This window comes from Mustela erminea, chromosome X (assembly GCF_009829155.1).
Source record: "Mustela erminea isolate mMusErm1 chromosome X, mMusErm1.Pri, whole genome shotgun sequence".
NCBI classification, from domain to species: domain Eukaryota; kingdom Metazoa; phylum Chordata; class Mammalia; order Carnivora; family Mustelidae; genus Mustela; species Mustela erminea.
This window is the reverse complement of record NC_045635.1, coordinates 89,578,207-89,590,326: the sequence shown is the minus strand read 5'-3', so window position 1 is coordinate 89,590,326 and position 12,120 is coordinate 89,578,207. Positions and strand designations below refer to the sequence as shown.

The window sequence follows — 12,120 nt, the reverse complement described above, 5'->3', positions numbered from 1 at the left end:
GGACTGGAGGGGGTGGGGACATGGCAGCAGTGGTAGATGTGTGTCAAGGAGGATGCTAAACAGTGTGAATTCCCTTCCAGATGACTCCGGAGAGAGAGAGAGAAAGAGAGAAAGAGAGAAAGAGAGAGAGAGAGAGGTGCAGGACTGCACCGGGTAAGGCGCTCAGCTTCTTTTCTTAGAGAGACAAATCCACAGGGTCAATACACAGCCAAAAGCATATACTCAGGATTAACATATCACGCTAGCTTCCAGAAGTTTAAGATATAGTCATCAACACCCCCCACCCCTACCCCCATCCCCCCTCCCCCCACCCCCCATCCCCAATCCGTAGCTAAGTCAAACTCCTAAGGACAGTCTGTCTGGTAGATGTTGAGAGAGGAACCGCTCGCCTGGAGCGCCAGCCCTGGCGCTGGGCTGGGCTGGGCCAGGCTGGGCTGGCCTGGGCCGGGCAGGCTCCGGGGCCTGCTCCGGGTCTCCCCGGGGCAGACATTTATCACCAGGTACCTAACCCAGAACGAGTGGGGTGATCCCAGATGCTTGCTCCCTAGTGGACTGAGCCACCCTGCCCATCAGTGAGGGACAGGGCACTTTGGGGATGGCTGGTGTGGAGCTACTGGGCCTGGGGGGCGAGGGCTCCCGAGGCCGCCAGCCTGTGAGGCAGGCCACCTACAGCCCTGCGTGGTGGCTGTTTTCTGCAGACCTGCCCCCCGGGCCCAGGCCCTCTAGGGTGGCTTCTGCCTGGTGAGTGTGAGCCCAGGGTGGGCGGGCACAGCTGGGGGGAGTGCCCTTGGTGCACCCCCCACCCTGCCGCTGGGCATGGTGTCTGGTGCTACAGCTACTGCTCCGTGGGGGGTGGGGAGCAGATGCCAGGAGGAGCTCAAGGCCTGTGGGCCTGCCTGCTTCGAGCCCTGGCTCCCCTGGCCCCCCAGAATGGAGCAGGAAGGTGAGCCTGATGTCACCTGTCAGCCCTAAAGAAGAGATAAAAATCCAGCTCTGCGGCAGGCAGGCAGGCGCAGTGACGAGGGGCCTTGGCCCTCACAGTGTCGACCAGAGGCCGGGGAAGGGGTGAGGGTGCCCAGGGTGGTGGCCACCCGGAGCCCTCAGGGAAGAGCCTTCATCCGGGGAGTTCTCACTCCCCGAAGACTGAAGGCCCGCGGACCCCGACTGGCCGGGCAGACACAGACACTCACCACGAGATGCAAAGACCACGAAGCTCAAACCTGGGGCCGTGGTTGGGGGAGGTGGGGAAGGGGGCAGGCCAGGGCGGGTGCCCTACTTGATGAGGGTTTTTAAGGAGCGGGTGAATGTGCTCATAACAGTCGCTGAAGTTGGGGAGCCCGGGGGGTGCCCAGTGGCCGCGCTAACAGCTGCCACCGCCTGCTGCTGCTGCTGCTGCTGTTGCTGCTGCTGCTGCTGCTGCTGGCTAAGGTTCCGGGTGGTGGACTCCTCAGCGGCGCGCAGTAGAAAGGTGTAGTTCCTCACCACCTCTTCGACCTTGGCCAGCAGCTCTTGGCGCTGGGCCTCGGAGCGCACGATGAACACCAGCCGCACGAAGGTCTCGATGAGGCTGCTCAGCACCTGGAAGCTGCCCGTGATGGCCGCCAGCATATGCGTAGGGCTCTTGTCCACGTTGGCCACGCGGCGGCACGAAGCCCGGAGCTCCTTGAATTTGAGAGCCAGCTCGAGCTTGTACTCGGAGATCTGAGAGACATAGGGCTTCGGCGCACGGGCCTCGGGGCTGGCCACGCACTGGCGGAGGACAGTCAGTAGCTCATTGGTGTCCAGCCTGGCAGCCAGGAAGCCGTCGGGCAGGCCATAGGCATGGGCCCGCAGGGCATTGATCTTGGCCAGGCTCCCCTCGAAGGTGGACACACGCAGGTCGATCTCCTGGGTGCGGGAGGCCTCGGGGCTGCTGCTGCTGCAGGTGGCAGCATCCAGCACCTGCAGGGTCCTGCTCACCACAGGCACCACCTGCTCGTCCAGCTTCATGCCGGGCAGGATCTTCATGGGGATGGAGTAGGAGAGCTCGTCCTTGCCGTCACTGGCGTCATCCGCCATGTCACACTTGCGGTAGTAGAAGCAATAGCGGATGGAGCAGCATTTGCCGCTCTCGCTGTCCTCGTCCAGGTCGGCGGGCTTCTGGTACACCTCTTCCGGCAGCGAGAACACTGCCATCTGTCTGGGACCTTTGGTCTCGGGGGCAACCTGAACGTATGAGGGGTCTCCCAGGGTCGGCGACTCCAGGGACTTGGTTTTAGGACCCAAGCCTAGGGGGAGGCCTGCCTCTACCTCCTTGGGCTCCCTGGGCAGCATGCCCAGGGGTGGGTGTGGATAGATATCGGAGGTCAGCGAGGCCCTGTCGCCCTGGTCCAGTTCACTGATACTGTAGCGGCGCATCAGCTTCCTATAGTTGGGAGCACCGAGACACTCCCCCCCTGAGGCACACGTGGTCAGGCAGGACATACCGCTCTCAGGGTCTGATCGGCACTCCCGGGATTCCAGGCTGGTGGAGCGGAGGCGCCCCGCGTTGGTGGGGCTACTGAGGCTCAGGCCCGGGCCGGCCTCCGGCTGCCTCTGGGTAGGGGGGACCCTGTCCCTCTCCCGCCCCCGGAGCCCGGGCACGGGCGTCTGGGGGGCCTGTGGCCGGCCCCCACGGCAGATGCGCTTGCAATCACAGCTGCGCCTCTGTTCCCGTGACATGCCTGGCCCCTGCTGCACGGGGCTGCTGCGCAGTTGGCAGCTGCAGCGGCCCGGCGCGGGGGGCTGCAGGTACTCGGGGCCCGGCAGCTCCCCTTGGCTGGGAGGCTTCAGAAGTTCCTCGAGGAACTCTAGTTCATACTGCTTCACCTTCTGCAGCTGGGCCTGCCGCTCATCAGTCTCCTTCTTCTGGCGGGTTGGAAAGGTGGCCGAGAATAAATTGCGGAGCCGGAAGGGCCCTCGGGAGGATTTGGGCTTGGTGGGGCCTTCGGAGGCCGAGTGGCCTCCATCCAGGGTTGTCTCAAGCTTCCTGGAGGGCATAGTGCTCACCTGCCGGCTGGCAGCCTGGGGCCTCAGCGGGCTCTGGCCTCGAGGTTGGTAGCTGGGGCTCTGGCCTCGGGACTGGCTGCTGGGGCTGTGGCCTCGGGACTGGCCGCTGGGGCTCGGGAGAGCCATGGAGTAGCTGGCTCGGGGCACCAGGCTGGTCTCCTCGATCTTGCTGCCTTGGGGCACACTCTCCAGCTGCCCCTTCTCCCCTTGGCTGGAGATGGCGGCCGGCTTGTGCAGGGCAGGCTTAGCCCCCTCTGGCCCGGCCTTGCCTGCTACCTCCCCTATGCATTGCTTGCTCAGGGACTCTCGATTCGCTCGTGAAAGATAACTTTTAGGAGGGAAACTTTGCCCAGGCAGCCGGTCCTCTTGTGGGGAGAGGTGCAGGCTGTCAGCCCGGCTGCCTGTGGGCGCTCTGGAGCCAGAAGAGACCTCTGGGCTCAGCGGCTGCTGGGAATTCCGTGAGGTCTCTGGAGCACCGGGGCTCATTTTGAACTTCAGATTCTTAGTTGCACTGCCGCCCATCATGCTAACTTCTGATCTTCCCATGCTGACCTCAGGCCTCCCCATGCTGGCCTCCAGCCTTCTCTCCCCGCTGCTGGGAGGGGTCACTATGGCCCCACTGGGGGCAGGTAGGCTCTTAGGGTGAACTACCTGCTGGAGGGCGGCCGAGATGATAGCAGGGGTCACACTGCCCTTCGGGTCCAGGATAAGCTTGGGGCTCAACCTGACTTCTTTGGGCAGGTTCTCCCTTAGCTCAGACACCTGCTCTTCACTGAGGGATGGTGTGGCTGCCCTCAGTGACATCTCCAGGCCTGCCCTCGCATGGCCGGGCCCTTTGTCCTCAGGAACTGGGGACAGCAGGCTCAGATTCTTCTGCTCACTAAGCTGTGGGGACAATGCTGGGTGCACAGCCAGGGCGTATGCTCGCTCTCTCTGAGGTGGCTGGGATTCTGATGGGAGTAGCTTCCTCCGAGCGCCAGGGGGGCCAGGACTCTGGCCTGTAACCGCTGGCTGCAGGGCTGGGTTGGGATCTGGGCGCCCAAGAGAGTAAGGGGCCGTGAGGACAGCCTGGGCGGCGCAGCTCTGGATCCGGAAGGGCAGGTCCTTGCGAGCCAGGAGGCTCTCCTTGTTGAGGTGCTGGGCCAGGAAGTAGGTGGTGTTCTGGTGCTGCTTCATGGCGGACACCATCTCTGACATGTCTGTGAGCTCTGAAGAGTTGGTTTCGTGGCCCGAGTCCAGCGATGATTCAGGGGTGATGGTGGCCAGTACAATCAGACCTAGAGGGACAGGGAGGGGGCTTGCTGCACTTACTCCAATCAAGTCCTTTCGCCAGCCTTACGTAGGAAGTTTACGGGCCGGGGGGGGGGGGAGCGGTGAGGGGGCAAGGGCAGCCAGCAGTATTTGCAGCCAGGGAGAAAGCCCTTAGATCAGTCCCAGGACTGGCCTGGAGGAGGGGGCAGGCAGTGGGAGGTATAGGGCTGAGGGGGGGAGGAGGGGAGGGGAGGGGCAGAGGGAGACAAGCTGGCAGAGGGCTCCTGAAGGGCGGGAATCCGAAAAAGAAACAAAAGAGGCATAGAAGAGATCGACAGGGCAGTGTGACGGCAAATTAACATGCACAGCGCATGCAGAACAACGTGCTAATCATCACTATTTTTAGACTCAATAGCGAGGAAATGTTTGTCAATTGTCCTGAAGAGGGCTGGCAGAGAGAGGCCCCTCTCTATCTGGCCCTCCTCATCTGGCCAGGCCAGCCTACAGCTGAGGCCCTTGTGCCTCAGTGTGTCCTCTCTCTGGCGACCACAAGGGGCCTCTCGCTAGCCAGGGAGCGGGTGCTCCAGACTCTGAACAAAGAGAAATGATGGGGGTGGGGGGGGTCAGGGAGGGGGGTGGCCAAACGCATGCAGACTGCCCACCACCAAGGATGCCCTTGCATACAGAAAAGGGAGGGGCTGGGTCTCTCCCTGGTTAGTCAGGCTGCCTCTGACCCCAAGCTCTTCTTCTTCTCTGCCCACATGTGCCCCCTGCCTCACACGCTTTCCCATATGCCTTCTTTTTCCCTGTTCCTTTTGTGTTGCTGTAGCATTTACCTGTTCTTTTTAAGGTGTGTGTGTGTGTGGAGGTATGTATCGTGAGTAGGGGTACAGTCTGACACGCATGCATGGCTACACGGTGGACGCACGTGTGTCTGTAACAGGGAATAGCATGCACATCATATGGCTCTCCTACCAAATAATACCCGCTGCTTCTAGCTACTACTTATGATGGAGACTAATAGCTTTATTCCTATGTGCTAGGCAGTGCTTTGTATGAATGATTTCATTTTGTGCTCACAGCAAGCCTCCGTGATATGACTATTGTTACCAGACCCATTGAAAATGACAAAAGCGGGGCTCAGAAAGGGTTAAGTGCCTTGCCGAAGGTCGCACTGAAAAAGAGTGAAGAAGCTAGGACTTGGGTGGCTCTGACTGGGAGCCCATGTTCTCAGGCAAGGTAAGGACCTCAGCCCTGAGCAGTGATGGCGCCTGGCCTCCCCTGACCCCAGGGCACTAGGTGGTTGGTTGGTCGTTTTATTTTTAATTCCAGTCATGTGCATGCTGGATGTTCTTTGCCTGTCTTCTAGATCTCTCAACAGTTTTGCTCTGATCCTCCATCCTGGCCTGGCTCCGTAGCTGTCACAGCCCTAGTCCCTGAGGTCCACCTGCAGGACATTTCCAGAGATGGAATGGTGAGAGCCAGAGCTCCAGCCGGAGCTAAGCAGCCGGTCCCTGACTCGGCGTTGTTGATCCCCTGACCCTATCTGAGCTACCTCTGGCCGTCCACTCCCCTGGCACCCCGCGGTGACTTTGACCTCTGCTCCGGAAGAAGCAATATCACCCGCTGGCCCTGCCTGGCCAGGAGAAGGAAGGGGAGGCAAGAGGGAGGAGGAACGGGCCGTTACCTGCAGTCTGTGGGGGTTGGGGGTGGGGTCCATCCTCTGAGGCTGCCAGGGCTTCCAGAGCCTGCAGAGTGGACACCAGGGCATCATCTAGTTCCTGGGCATGATCTCGGACTGTCCGGGTCTGCACACTGTCGATCAGTGTCACTGGAATCTCATCATACAGTAGCCCACGCAGGTGGCGTCCTTGTTCCTGGCTCTGGACCGCCCGGCGCTTGGGGTCATCCTCGTCTGAACTGTTGTCTCGGAAGCCAGGAGGGGGCGCAGCAATGGCAGGCAACAGCGATGTGCTCTCATCTTCCTCCTCTTCCTCCTCCTCACTCCCAGGGGGTGGGAGGGACATCAAGTCTACCATATTGTCACGAGAAGAGCCGGGCCTTCCACCTTTGCGAGGGCCCAGCTGCTCCTGAAGTTTGGCTTTGCAAGAGTCACAGTAGAAATTCAGGGCTTCCGCCCCAAGGGAATTGTCCAAGGTGTAGGACCGGGCCCTGCTGGCGCAAGGCTCATGGTCCAGGCTGGCTGCATCAAAGTCATCAGGGATCACATCGTAACCTTGGCCAGAGCTTTTGGACGTGGGGTCAGACTTGGTCCGGGGCCTGGTCTCCTCAAAGAAGATTAAGTTCTCGTTGACATCAGTCCGGCTTTCCTGTTCCTTCCTTTGTTCCCGCATGTGGAGGTAGCAAAAGCTGACAAGCTCAGAGTCGGCAGGCGGGGGCGTGCTGCGGCTCGACTTCCTGGGGCTGGTGCCCACGCTGCCCACATAACTACTCTCCTTTTTCCCCAGGTGGCCCCCAGGGACAGGGCGGTGGGCACTGTGCATGTAATCTAAACCCAGAAAGAGAATCAACAGATGAGCCCTGGTGTCGAGGACTGTGGCTGAGCTCCCTTGGCATATCTGGGGTGCCACTGGATTGGCAGGTACTGACAGAGAGGATTACCTGGCCGCTAGAGGTTAGGGGAAGGGGCAGCCATGTTGTTGCCAACCCTCAAAGTAGAGTGAGGAGACCAGCCCCATGGGAAAAGGCATGGGGTGATGGGGGAAGGAGCTGAGCACCTTGTTATCTGGGTACGCCTGGGCTCTCACCCAGGTATACCTGGTCTGAAAGTTAGCTGTCCACATACTTTAAAAAAAAAAAAGTGAAATTTTTTTTATGTCCCCCTGGGAACTGGCCCAGCACACCCTCCCGCCCTCCATCCCCATATTTTTCAGAGCCTTTCCAACCCCAGTGCTCTATTATGGATCTCTACTAGCAGAAGGAAATAACCTGACCAGTTCCTTGTGCCTTAGTGGGAAAATGCTAAACAGGCCACATATGGTGCCTGAACATTCCCATTTCGAAGAGGACTGTTACGGAAGGACCCTAGAAGACTAAAGCGCTACTGGTAGTATTCTGGGCATCTGAATGTGTAAAGTATATGGGAAAAGAGGCTGGGACGTGCGTATCTGGGAGGAGGGTAGGGGGAGCATTCTTCCAAGCCCTCACATCTCATTATTTCTCTGTATCTGGGCAGGGCTAGCCTGCATGCTACGCAGTGTTCTTGCCAACAGCTTTTTAATGACGGTCGGTATGCACATCTGAGAATTATCCATAGCGAATGAAATGCTTTCTCTCTAAATGCATTCTCTCTTGTAGACTGTTTTGGGGGCCCTTCTCCGTGTCATCTGGGAGAATATACTCAGATAAGGCCAATTCATTTTGCTAGCAGCAGACAGAACAACAGATGGCAAGAAAGCACTAACGAAGGCTAAGGTCACCACACATGAACCCATTTAATCCTCACAACAAGCCAGTGAGGTAGGTGAGGTCACTATCCCCATTTTGCAGAGAGAGAAATGGATCCATTTGGTTATGTGACCTATCCAAGGTCACATGAATCATAAATGGTGGCCTGGATTTGAACCCAGGTCTGAGGGACTACAAAGCCCATGTTTTTAACCAGTACCCTATTGTTCATCATGGCAGTCAAGATGCTAGAAAACAAAACTTCAAAAGGCCTTTCAATTTCCAGTTTGATGGAGTCAGTGTGTCAGTGTTGCTTTTCACAAGAGCTTCCAACCATCACAAAAACATGGTGTTGGCACTTTGCAACAGAGTCCCAAAATACATGAAGCAGAAACTGACTAAATCAAAAGGAGAAACACACAATTCAACGGCAGTCATTGGACCCTTCAATACCCCACTTTCAATAATGGATAGAACGATTAAACATAAGACCAACAAGGAGATAAAGGACCTGAACAACTATAAACTAAGTAGACATTAAGTAGTCACAGAAATCTATAGGACATGCCCCCTACCAACAGCAGAATATACATTCTTCTCAAGGGCATCTGGAATGTTCTCTAAGATAGACCAGATGGTAGGTCATAAAATAAGCCTCAATAAATTTAAAAGAAATGAAATCATACAAAATATGTGGGTTTTTTTTAGCATAATGGAATTAGAAATCAATAACAGAAAGAAATTTGGGAAACTCACAAGAATATGGAAATTAAACCAAACATCCGCAGATAGCCAATGGTTCAAAGAAGAAATCACAAGGGAAATTAGAAAATATTTAGAGATGAATGAAAATGAAGATACAACATATCCAAACTTAAGGGATCTAGCTAAATTAGTGTTTAGAGATTAAATTTATAGCTATAAACACATACATTAAAAAGGAAGAGTTTTTACATCCATATCTTAACCTTCCACCTTAAGAGACTTGAAAAAGAGGAGCAAACTAAACCCAAAATAAGCAGAAGGAAAGAAATAGTAAAGTATAGAGGACAGAAAAACAATAGAAAATCAACGAAACTAAAACTTGGTTTTGTTTTGTTTTGTTCTGTTTTGTTTGAGAAAGAGCTTCCATGCATGTGTGAATGGGGGAAGGGGCAGGGAGAGAGGGAGAGAGGGAAAATTGCCAGCAGGCTCCACGTTCAGTATGGAGCCTGATGCGGGGCTCAATCTTATGACCCTGAGATCACAACCTGATCTCAAATCAAGAGTCGGACGTTCACCTGACTGGGCCACCCAGGCACCCCAAAAGTGAGTTCTTTGAAAAGATCAATAAAATGGACATTTAGCTGTAGAGACCAAGCCAAAAAAAAAAAAAAAAAAAAGAGAGAGAGAAGATTCAAGCTACTAAATCAGGAATGAAAGAAGGACCATCACTACTGACTCTACAGGTACAGACTTGATTATATGGAATTATTATAAATAAGCTTATGCTAAAAAAAAAAACCACTAGATAACCTTGATGAAATGGACAAATACCTAGAAATATATGCTTAAAACTGACTCAAGAAGATAGAAAACCTGAATAGGCCAATAAAAAGAAAATAAATTGAATTAGTAATTAAAAGTACCCACCCATGCCCCCACTAAAAATAAAACTTGGGCCCAAATGGCTTCACTGGTGAATTATGGCAAATGCTCAAAACACTTAAACAAGTTCTTCATAAACCCTTCCAAAAAAACAGAAGAGGAGGGAACACTTCACAACTCATTCTACAAGGTTGATATTACAATGGTTCCAAAACTAGACAAAACATCACAAGAAAACTATAGAGCAACATTTCTTCCACATATTTCTTCCACAAAGTTCCTCAACAAAATACTAGCAATCTGAATCCAGCAACATAAAAAGTATGATACACCATGACCAAATGGTATTTATTGCATGAATGCAAGGTTGGTTTAGCATCCAAAAATCAATTAATGTAATACACCATGTTAATAGAATGGTGGACAAAAAACACATGATCATTTCAATAGACTCGGAAAAATAATTTGGCAAAAGCCACCACCCTGTCATGATAAAACTGAAAAACTAGAAATAAAAGGGAACTTCCTGAACATGATAAAGATTGTCTATGAAAAACCCATAGCAAACATACCTGATGGTGAAAGAGAGAAAGCTTTCCCCCTAACGTGACGACAAAACCCAGAATTTCTCTTCTTAACACTTCTATTCAACACTGTACTAGAAGGTCTAGCCAGGACATTTTGGCAATAAAATGAAATATAAGGCATCCAGATTGGAAAGGAAAAGTAAAACTATCTCTACGTGCAGATGACATGACCTTGTATAGAAAAAGAATCTCAAGGAATTCGCAAAAAATTATTAGAGCTAATAAGCTCAGCAGGATCACATGGAAAAGGACAATACAAAAATTAATTATATTGTTACGGAGTATCAATGAATAATCCACTAATGAAATTAGGAAACACTCTATTTCCAATAGCACCAAAAGGAATAAAATACACAGGTATAAATTGAACAAAAGAAGTGCAAGACTTGTGCAATGAAAACTACAAACATTCGTGAAAGAAATTAAAGATTTAAATAAATGAAAAGACATTCTATATTCATGGATTGGAAGACCCAATCTTGAGTGCCTTCCAATCGAACATAGCAGTACTTCCCAAACTGATCTACAGATTCAACACAGTCCCTATCAGAATCCCAACTGACTTTGAAAATAACTGATGAGGTAATTTAAAAAATCCATATGGAATCACAAAGGACACGTAATAACCAAAACAATCTTTAAAAAAGAACAAAGTAGGAGGACCCACACTGATTTCAAAACTTAATACAAACCAATAGTAATCAAGATGGTGTGGTACTGACTTAAGGAGAGACACATAGGTCAATGGAATAGAATTGAGAGTCCAGAAAGTAAACCCTCATGTTTATGGTTAAAGAGCCCAATTAAAAAATATAGACAGTTCATGAAGGAAGATACACAAATGGCCAATAAGCACATGCAGAGATGTACAACAGCATCAGCTATGATGATGCAAATCAAAACCACAAGATACCAGTTCACACCCACTACAGTGGATGTTCAAAGGAAAAAAAAAGATGGACAGGAATAAGTATTGGTGAGGATATGGTGAAATTGAGTCTTCCGATATTGCTGATGATAATGTAAAATGGTGCAGTCCTCTTGGGAAATAGTCTGGCAGTTTCTCGAAGTTAAGCATAGAGTTACTGTTTGACCAGCAGTTCTGCTCTAGTTGTATACCAAAGAGAAATGAAAACCTATGCCTCCAAAAACACTTGCACATAAAGGTTTATAACATGATTATTCGTAATAGACACAAGGTAGAAACAACGCAACTGTCCATCATCGGATGAATGGATGAACGGAAGGCAGTCTTTCAGCACTATGGAATATTATCTAGCCATTAAAAGGAAGGAGTTAGTGATATAGGCTACAACGTGAAGGACCCTTGCATTACACTAAATGAAAAAAAAAAAAAAAGCAAGCCACAAAGAAGACTATATATTGTATGGCTCCATTTACCCAAAATGTCCAGGATATGCAGAACTATAGACCCAGAAAGCCAGTTCATTCATGGTTGCTTAGAACTGGGTGGTCACTAGGAGGGAACCAGGGAATGAGTGCTAACGGGTACAGCGTTTTTTTTAGGAAGGGTAAAATGGTTCTAAAATTAAATTGTGGCAATGGTTACACAATCCTGTAAATATATTAAATATACTAAAAAAATGCTGAGTTGTTGGGGTGCCTAGGTGGCTCAATCGGTTAAGCAACTGCCTTCAGCTCAGGTTATGATCCCAAGGTTCTGGGATCAAGCCCCATGTCAGGCTCCTTGCTCAGTGGGGATTCTGCTTGTCCCTCTCCCTCTGCTGCTTCCTCCTGCTTGTGTGTGTGCATACTCTATCTTCCTCTCTGTCAAATAAATAAATAAAATCTTAAAAAAAATGCTGAGTTGTGAACTTTAAATGGGTAAATTTTCTATCTTTGAAATTATATTTCAACAAGGCTGATTCTTTAAGGAGCGCCTGTGTGGCTCAGTCACTTAAGTCCAACACTTGGTTTCAGTTCAGGTCATGACCTTGGGGTGGTGGGATTGAGCCCTGAATCAGGCCCACGCTCAGCACAAAGTCTGCTTGAGATTCTCTCTCTCTTTCTTCCTCTGCACCTCCCCCCTACTTGTGCTTCCTCTCTCTAAATAAATGAAGAAATAAATCTTTTTTTAAGATTTTTATTTATTTATTTGACAGAGAGAGAGACAGAGAGAGAGGGAACATAAGCGGGGGTGGGGGGCGGTGGGAGAGGGAGAAGCAGGCTTCCCGCTGAGCAGGGATCACAACCTGAGCCAAAAGCAGATGCTTAAAGACTGAGCCACACTAGGCGCCCC

General features: G+C 51.6%; 1 protein-coding gene across 2 annotated transcripts in view; it reads right to left on the bottom strand.

The window, feature by feature from the left end:
* Positions 1-324: 324 nt before the first annotated feature.
* Positions 325-12,120, bottom strand: part of FRMPD3 (FERM and PDZ domain containing 3) — a 74,482-nt gene continuing 62,686 nt past the window's right edge. For both annotated transcript variants that reach the window (XM_032330569.1, XM_032330570.1), the window contains 2 exons: positions 5,966-6,787; positions 325-4,304 (listed from right to left, as the gene is read on the bottom strand). In XM_032330569.1, the coding sequence (XP_032186460.1) occupies positions 1,273-4,304; positions 5,966-6,787 (3,854 nt within the window). In that variant the 3' untranslated portion in view covers positions 325-1,272. The remainder of the gene's footprint in view (positions 4,305-5,965; positions 6,788-12,120) is intronic.